The sequence below is a fragment of the Chenopodium album genome, chromosome 14, assembly GCF_948465745.1.
Source record: "Chenopodium album chromosome 14, dcCheAlbu1.1, whole genome shotgun sequence".
Lineage (NCBI taxonomy): Eukaryota > Viridiplantae > Streptophyta > Magnoliopsida > Caryophyllales > Amaranthaceae > Chenopodium > Chenopodium album.
The window spans coordinates 53,546,347-53,556,248 of NC_137847.1; the positions used below are offsets into that span (position 1 = coordinate 53,546,347).

General features: G+C 33.9%; 1 protein-coding gene across 1 annotated transcript; it reads right to left on the reverse strand.

Annotated features, from left to right (window-relative positions):
• Window positions 1-1,712: 1,712 nt before the first annotated feature.
• Window positions 1,713-5,898, reverse strand: LOC145579595 (plant UBX domain-containing protein 4-like). The gene is made up of 4 exons (XM_081636831.1): window positions 5,626-5,898; window positions 2,917-3,199; window positions 2,688-2,786; window positions 1,713-2,313 (listed from the first exon to the last, which is right to left on the reverse strand). Exons 1-4 carry the CDS (start codon window positions 5,784-5,786, stop codon window positions 1,939-1,941), a joined length of 918 nt encoding a protein of 305 aa, XP_081492957.1. The 5' UTR covers window positions 5,787-5,898; the 3' UTR covers window positions 1,713-1,938.
• Between the last annotated feature and the right edge of the window lie 4,004 nt (window positions 5,899-9,902).

A 9,902-nucleotide genomic window follows, 5' to 3' on the forward strand; every position in this document is an offset into this window, starting at 1 on the left:
ATATCATTACCCTTTAGATAAACTCGGATTCTCTTTCGTTTTCTTGGGAATTAAAAGAGTATAATTTGTAGGAAGTCAATCGAGTGTGGATCATGATGGGGAACATAAAAGAATTAATCTTTTATGGTTTTTGCTAGTTGAGTTGTTCTAATGTGAAGATTGAAAGTGGAGGAAACTAACAAGAGAGGATCTTAATTCAATTAGAAATATGGAATATTGTTTCATAATAGAAATTTGTTTGAAGATATGGAAATTATTTATAAGAACCATTATTTTACATCTTTTTTATTCAATGTTGTGACTTGTGAGGTTACTTAGTAAGTGGTTCTGTGGAGGATATTTTGACAAAACTAAAATCACAAATAGAAGCTAAAATTTTGATGGCACCTTTTCAAGCTATTTCGATGTACTTTTTATAGCACTATTACATCAATGTTTTTATGTGTCGAAATTATTGACATTTTTTGTTCAAAAAAATAAAATAAAATTATTGACAATTTATAAGCATTGGAAATTCACAATAGGTGAGTTCTTAGACTAAATTTTGACACTTCAAAGAGAAGAAATATCTTAAAAAGTGTATGGTTATAATTATTACATACTACCTTCGGTTCTTATTACTCGCAATAAAAAAATATTTTATGTCTCATAAATAATACCCCTTTGTTGCGAGTAATAAGAACCGGAGGTAGTATAACGACACAAAAATAAAAATATAGGTGGTATATACCTTAAAACTGAGAGTGAGGAATAGCTAAAGTGATTAGAGCTTTTCTCCCAATTCTAGGATACCTTGAGAACGATTCTCATCCCCGCCCTTGTGGCTCTCTAAAAAAAAAAAAAAAAAAAAACCTTAAAACTTTGATATATATATTCCAATACTTAAATCGAATGATCATTTGTTCTGAAAGGACCACTAGGGATCTTAAGAAGACTTCCCCCTAAACAATAAAGTATTTGTTTGCTTTGGTTTTGTCTCAAGAGCATAAGAGCTTTATCCTTTGACAAAAACTTCTTCAATGTAACTTAGCCTAGATCCATATTTTGCCATTCCGGACCTTCATCAGACCTAAGGGGGCGTTTGGTATGGATATTGGATATGGAATGGAAATAAAACAAATAAGAGGGGAGAAATGAATTATTTAGCACTTACCTTTTCATTTGTTTTCCTTTTCATTTGTTTGATTTAATCATGGAAAGGAATCACTTAATTAAAACTCCTTTTCTTTTTGTTTGAGAAGGTAAAGACAAGTGTTACATTAGGTTTTAGAGAAGTAATAAATAGTGGAAACCATTACCTCTAGGTAATGATAATTGTTACCTAAACCTTCTGACCAAACACTTAGTAATGGTTTAATTGAATCCATTCCTATTCCAAAAAACACTGACCAAACATGCACAAGAATTGTCTTCATAATTTGAACACGTATGAGTAGCTATTACTATACATATATCGTATCTCTGGTTAATCTTCGAAAACCAATGTGTATTGTATTAACAATTCATTCTAAAGTTCAGTAGGGCATTATAAATTGCACAGAAGTTCCACCGGAAGATGGACATGCTCAAGCATCAACTCGACTTTGTAATTTTTGCATTTATACCTGATAGAAGCGTTGAATTTGGATGTATCCCCTTTCACTAAGGAAATTTCAAAGCATTTTACAACTATATAAAAAACTGTAAGATAGTAGAATGTAACATCAGGAAAGTGCAAAAACTTAAAAATGCATAGACAATTACCAGCTCTAAACTGTCATTATAACCATATACTCATCGTTTCCCACACAAACGACTTGATTCACCTTTTCTATATGGATGATTCAGCAGTTCACCCAGACGCATAAAAAGTGCACAAAAAGGCCAGGTATGTTCACATTTGGCATAACATGTCCATTTTGAAACATTTAATCCCAACCGGAATATGCAACTGCTACCTTAGTTTAGTTTCTGCATAACAACTGAATTAGCAAGACCAGCCTGCTCTATTGTCTGGTTCAGATCACTGAGTGGCTTGGGAGGAAATCCGACAGTCTGAAGCTGGTAAGTTCTACTTCCTCCTGGCCGTGAAGCATCAATGAAGGCGCGGATATCATTAATTGTGTGGTGGTAATTAAAATGGGCCACCATGCGAGTCCCATCTGCTAACCTGAGCTGAATGGGGGTCGAAGGTTGGCTCTGATCCACAACCAGGCCAGCAGAAGGGGATGGGGCAGAGTTGAGAGGAGCAGTTTGCTCGGATGCTGCAGAGGAAGTGCTGCCGCCAAGGGTTCTTCCAACACCTTGAAATGCAACAGTCCGCTTCTCAGGTTCCTGCAAGTAAACGAGAGAAAATCAGGAAAGTGGTTATTCACTCCTTCAGTCCCATATTCCACAATATATGGGATTAATGGGAAGTTCAACAATAATCTACCACTTACCAACCCCCCTCTTACAACCTATTTTTCAATTTTCTTATTTAAATGACAGCCCTACAAGATTACTTTATATGCATGACATAGCCTAAATTGAAGATTAAACTTTGGCAGAGGGATTATTAAACTTTGGCAGAGGGATTATCAAACAACAACAATATGCATGGTGCTAGAAAAGACAGTCATTATATTCTACATCCTAAGCTAACCAAAAATATCAATCAATGAGTATTAAGCTACTTAAAGAAAGAAAAAATTTAACTGAGAACTCACAGGACAGTCGACTCCCTCCCTTCTGATGAGATTTACATGCACTGAAGACCTTCTATCTGCAGGTTCAAGCTCTTTTGGGCACTCAGATTTTCCAATGCTCTGCATTGGAGAAAAGTATAATGTAACTGAAAAACACGAGATACAAAACAGGATAGGGGACCATGCGGGGAGGAGGGGAGGAGGGGGGGAGGAGGAGGGAGGGACATAGGCTCTGAAACTGATTTATTACCTCTATGAATGATGCATTTTCAGGGTCGTCCAACCTCCTGAGGGGACCATCATTTACAGTGAATCCATTCTGCCAGAAAACAATGGTGTGGACAACTGGCTCAGCTGGCTGAGAGGCAGCAGCTACTGCCTCCCCAGATGCAAGTGTTCTTCCAGTACCAGTGAAGCTTGAGCTAGAAGGGCGCAGGTTCTCCAGAGGACCTTCAACAGCACCTAGTTGCCTCGCTTGGTTAAAAATCGCATCCACATCATTACCCTTTGGTGGCTCTTGGACTAGCATTCCACTGCAAATGTGCAATTTCAAGCATTAGGCAAATCATTCAAAATATAATACAAAAAAGTTTTCCAAATAAACTACCCGACAATCAAATGCATGGCTTTTGTTCATAGTGCTTTACAGTTATGACTGAAGTATCCAGGAGAGAGGGAGGGAGGGGGGGGGGGTATCAGACACAAGCATTCGAATCTCTTACCTCGTCCGCAAGTTTTGCGAAACAATGACCTCATCAAAAAACACAGGAACTTGACCAGCTTGCAAAACTAAAGTTCCCTTTCTTAACAATACTAGACCTCTTAGACAGAGCAGCAGATTAAAGTTGGAAAAGATAAAAGAGGAGAGGAGAATAAACCTCTTTATAAAGAAATTAAAGTACCCAAAAAAAAAACTAGCACCCCTACCCCCAAACTGCCAAAGCTCATTAGCTGGGTGAGGAATCATCATCCATGACATGAAGTGCTATTTACTACAATTAGGTCCATACTTTACTACTCCACACAGAAAAACTTTCCTACAGCCAAACACCGCTCATCCTGTCACATTACAGTGTGACTCCAGAATGAATTGCTCACTGTGGTATTACGAGAGCCTTCAAATACAACTATTCCTTTCCCGCTCCTCTCACCCTAATTCTACTATCTTTCTCAACCGCTGGTTCTCTTTCTATTTCCAAACATCTCATTACAAGATGATATAAATCAATTCTAAAGCCACATTTCATCAACTGCTTTGGGTTCTAGCACGCAAACTCACACCTCCCACGTTCCTATTTGACAATCACAAATAATCAGCAGACATCCAACTTATGATAAGTGGAGTACGACCAACACCTTATACATGGGTATCTTAGGCAAGAGGGAAAAAAGTTAATGACTTAAAGGGAACTGACGAGTATCCAAGCTCGCGGAACCACTTTTCTGACTTTAATCCAAGAGAATGCCTTAACCCACCAATGCCGCGTCTGGCTAGCAGTTAGAAAAGAAAAGACTATCGAAGGGCAAATAAAACTAATTCACACATTTCCAAGAGAGTGCCACTAACTAAGGAAATCAGACTGCAGTCTTATGATTACCTCTCAATAAATCAAACTTGCTCTATCATTCACTGTCAAGTGTCAACCACCACCTATACAGATAGGATAACTAACCTCACACCACACCCTTGAAACAAACCAATCATCCTTGTGATCTCCTACTTCCCATTTCAATCACTAAAAAAAATTGAACTTTCGCCCCTTTCATTTGCCCAATATCCATTGTCTTTAGACTGCTAGATAACATTTAATATTGGCAGAAAAGTACGTCAGATTTTGACACTTAAAAAGCCAGTCCACTGTAATTCGTACATAGTGTCGCAAATTCCAAATAGTTGACATCGACAATTAAAATACTACCAAATAGAAGTACAAATGCAATCATGGCAGGACAACACTTGGTAACAACATCATAAACAACAAAAAAAATCTAAAAATGTGCACTAAAAATCAAGCATTAAGAAAAGGATAAAGGTGCAACCCCTTCTCACCGCCATTAAAGCATTGATTATTATTATACACCAAAAATTCTAGAAAAAAAAAAGTATTCAACAACACAAGGCAATTCTTGACACAAACAAGCATTATTTGTTCTCCTCACCTTAGTTTCACTAGCTTCAATAGACCTAAGTTCATAAGTTCGGTGTATGATTGATAAGTTCAAAAAAGGGCCAATAAGTACAATTAAAGTTAAGTTCACGACTAACCAAGTTGAATAACTACAATAAAATAAGTTACTAAGCTACATACAGGGCTAATAATTTAAGATATGATCATTCTCGTATAAGTTTAAATAAGTGAACTTCAGGTGAATGGAGCGCACTCTCGACTGTAACAAAAAGGTTGTTCTTGAAACTAACAAGGTTATCCCATAACTGTCTCAAACCAAACCAAAACATACCCAAAAAGCCGAGCTTGACAACATCTTACAACAAAGAACATGAGTTATACACCTCGATTTCATAAAACCAAGCATATTATAATAACAAAATCACAAAATTATATATCATGAAGTGTATATCACTATATTAACAGCTCACAAAGAACTAGCAAAAGAGGCAGTTCTTAATAATCCCAAACTAAACAAAAACATACCCAAAACCTACAATTGACAGCATTAATTATCAACTCTATGATTCACAATCACAAAGCAACCAACAAGGGCAATCCTTAAACATCCCAAACAAAAACATATCCAACAACGATTAACCACAAATTATCAAATTATACAACCAAAACACAAAACAATAAGCAAATTAACCTCAATTACATCAAAATTAACAAAAGGGTAATTCTTAAAAATCAAAAACTAAACTAAAACAGATCAAAAACCCAAGATTAAAAAGAAATTATCAAGTGAGTAACAATTAAACAAAATTAAAAAGGGTAAAAGCGTAAACCTTTTTTCACCACCAGTGTAATACTCTTGTGGGGCGTTATCAGAGTCGCTATCAGAGTCAGGACTTGAACGACGATTCAAGTCGGCAAGGGTTCGAATCCCACCAGCTGGTCGACTGCCACCGCTAACAGATCTCGTTGTTTTCTTGTCTTTGGAAGCCATGAAAATTATTGAAGGTTTGATTGAGGTTTTTTAACAGAGTTTTTTGCAATTTCTTCTGCTACAAACTTTTAATAGTTTGATGTGTGAGGAAAGAGAAAACTGCGTGGATGGCTGGATGCTTTGTGTGTATTTGTGTCAATGGGTGTATTTCCGATATTTTTTTTGGTCAACGCTAATACTTTATCTATTCTTACTCCCTCCGTTTCGTATTAATCTCAATATGAGGTGTTCACAAAGTTTAAAATTTATAAGGTGGGCCTAAAAGAAAGTTTTTTTTATCATACTCTATACTATAAGTATTGTTAGTAAGAGAGAGAAATAATAAAAAATATTATAAGTGGGGATGGTAGGAAAGAGAAATAATAAAATATTTGTAAAAATAGAGTTGGTGGAAAAAGAGAAATTATAAAATAACGGTGGATCATTTTCAAATATAGGAGTATTGCAATTAATATGAAATGGATGCAAAAGGAAAGTGTTGCGATTAATACGAAACGAATGGAGTAATATTAGTACTTCGTATATTTTTTTATGTTTAGAGAGCCACATGGACAGGTGATGAAAATCGATCCCAAGATCTATTGAGATCGGGAAGGTAGTTCTAAACACTTGAGCTATCCTTCACTCTCTCTGTTTCCTTAATATTGCAATGTGGGAACCAAGCTATGCTTGGTCCAGTGGTAAGATTTGCATCTTACAAACTCACTAAAGATACTTTTGAGATGGAGATTTCCTTACGTTTCCTAGCTTCCTCCCACTTATAAAGTGTCTAGCCCGCTAACCCAGATTGGGAGGATTAGTGAGAAGTTCTGACCCGATAGAACTTTTCTCCTTACTAACCCAGAAAAAAAAATCCCAACATGAAAGGGGATACGGATTTAAACAAGAAGAGGGAGATACAGTCATACAGAGAAATATAGATAAGGACTCATGTTTTCTTCGGGGACCCGTCACCCATGTGATTAGGAGATAGAAGAAAAAAAATGTACAAATAGAAAAATGTTGCACTATTTATTACTCCCTTCATCCCTTAATTCAAAGCCTCTTTCTCTTTATTATGTAAGTAATAAATGCTCAAAAGAGACTTTGTATTAAGGGACGGAGGGAATATATGGATAATGTTATACATAGCCCTTGGGACTATATATAAGTATTAAAAATACTCTTGAAAATTGTATAAAATTATGAATTCATGACAAAAACACGCATAGATCAATGTAATTAGTGTTTGTCATGATTTTCTAAATTTAAATAATTTTCAAGAATGTTTTTAATACTTATATCTAGCCCTAAGGGCTATGTATAACATTTTTCTTACTCCGTATTATATTTCCTAAAATTATAAGTGTATATAGGAATGGAATACCAGTATATATTTGTTTTTTTGGTAATGTAAAATACTCCATTTGTTTTTTTAATGCATCATTTGCTATTTTTGGGTATATTTCAATTTTATAATGGGTAATTGGGTATTTGGTACAAATTACAAAGTGTATACAGAGTATCAAAGTTATTTTTCTCTCTTCCTTATTAAAACCCCTTAAATTTTTTATTTTTTTAATTTTTTTTTACCATTTCTTTCTCTTTTATGATCCTACTTAAATACTATTAAGAACTATTATTTCTCACATGAAAACCCCTTAATTTTTTTTTACCATTTTGTTCTCTTTTATGATCCTACTTTTTTCTTTTTTTTTTTTTTTTTTTTTGAGGCCTCTTTTATGATCCTACTTAAATAATTAAGAACTATAATTTCTCACATGATATCGCTTTTATGGTCTCATTGTAAGTTTATTAAAATAATAGTATACTACGTACGTAAAATAACATCTACTTGCCTCATTTGTACAATACTCAAAATTAAAATAAATAAGGTTATGTTATTTAGAGTTGCTCTCCTCTGCCATGCTCTATTCTGTTCTGCTATGCCCAAAAATTCAAAAGAAAAGGGTCTAAGGGCCTGTTCTGATTGATCGAAATGAGCTGAAGTGAACTGAACTTATTGGAGTTGAACTGAACTGAATATTTTATGAGAGAAAGAAATCAAGAACTGAACTAAACAGAATTGAATATTTTATAAGAGAAGGAAATTAAGAATTGAATTGAAAATAATCTGAAGAGAAAAGATCTAAACTCTTACAAAACTTTTAGTAAATACAAGTGATACATTGAAAATTAACGATATTACTCCATATATATCTATACAATAAGGTTTTTTTTTTTTGTTTTGTTTTGTTTTTTTAATTATTTTTTTTTAAAAAAAATCTATACAATAGACAACAGTAAACATAACTAAAACAACGTATCAAAAACAAAAACCGAGCGAACAGATAAAGTGAGTAGACTGTAATAATTAATATTAAAGTGTAGAAGTACGAATATGATTAAATAAATTATTTCTTTGGTTGTTGTACCAAAGTAAATAAATAAAAATTCCTTGGATTGTGGATTGGACCCCCCATGTTCAAAAGTTGTATACCAAATGTTTGTACCCCGTGATATCAACAAGACAACACGACAATAGATCTTGGCCTCTTGGGTTAATAATCAAACTAATCACACAACAATTATTCCCATAAAATAACTTTAAGTTTGATTAGTTTTCCTTACACTAATGAGAGTATAGAGAATATAGAGAGTATAGAGAATCAAGGATAATTACTCAATTCATGAAGTTAATGTGTTACATAACCTCTTTTTTTCAAAAGGTAAGATGAATGATCCAAATAGTTATAACTACTATGATCTCTGAATTTAATCTATGCTGCACATGGAAAAATGGGGCAAAATGTCCCAAAGAATCTTCTTTGTTATAATTTATGCTTGGCCTTCTCAACTTTTTAATAAAGCGTTTATTTAAAGGAAAAAAAATTGAGTTATTAAAGGTCTGTTTACATTTAATGAACTGAACTGAATTGATTGAACCTGAATTGAACTGAACTGAATAGAGCTGAAATGAATATTTTATGAGAGAAAGAAATTAGGAGCTGAACTGATTGAAACTAAATTGAACTGAACTGAAATTAAGCTGAAGTGAACAGGCCTTAAAAGCCCAACTAAAATCTACACTGACAAAGTAACCCTTATAACACTGACATAATAATTTCTTATACGAAGTATACTTGTTGAGTAAGTCTAAAATATTGACATAGTAACCCCTATAACGTTAGTCGAATAATCCCTATATTACTAACCGAGCAACCTCATGGTTGTTGGCTTCATTGTATGGTTAACCACATCTTAAAAATAATGGACTAAAATAAGTTAAACTCCCTGGAAAAAAAATCTAGAATACAGTTTAAGCTGTTGTGACCAACCTTGTATAAAATCAAGAATACAATCTAAACTGGTGTAGCAACCTACGTACTTCGTATTAAAGTTAGTGGACTAAAATCAAGAATACAGTCTAAACTAAAGCAATGCTTAGTAAAAGAACCTGTCCAATCCCTATACAATAATACGAGTATGAATATTTTATGTCGGTAATGGAGCTAAATACGGAGTATATACTAGTATTTCCAAGAGAAATGACTGAGTTGTGGAATGTGGATAGAGTATATTCAAGTTGTATTTTGTCAGCCAAATTTTTTTAATATAAATTTCTTGAGTCTAATTTATTTAAACTTATTTTTTTAAAATGAACTTAATTGAACATATTTAAATTAATTAACTTTAGTTATGAATAAAATCAAGTAAAGAATGTGTTTTTGGTGTGACCGTTTGTAAAAAATAGAGTGATCCCTATAATAGCTTGTCATACCGTGATGACTAGTCATACATAAAAGTTAGTGATAACCCAACTCTTTTAAAATTTTATTTAAATTAATTATACACGCGTTAATTATCAGGTGGTTCCACATAAATTAGAATCTTTTACCAAAATGTCAAAATTCACATGATCAGATTCTTCGTTCTTGTCTTGGCTCTCAAGTGTCTGCATCTCTTTTGATTTTCGTTTCTAACACGTTCTGGATGTTTGCACTTTACAGGAAATGTTGTAAAGAACAAAGAAGCGATGTCCATGCAGTACAAAATTCACGACTTCATTGCTACATGTTGAGATATACTCCGATTTGTCTATTTTAGCAAGAAAAGGTGTATGCACCGTGAAGTCAT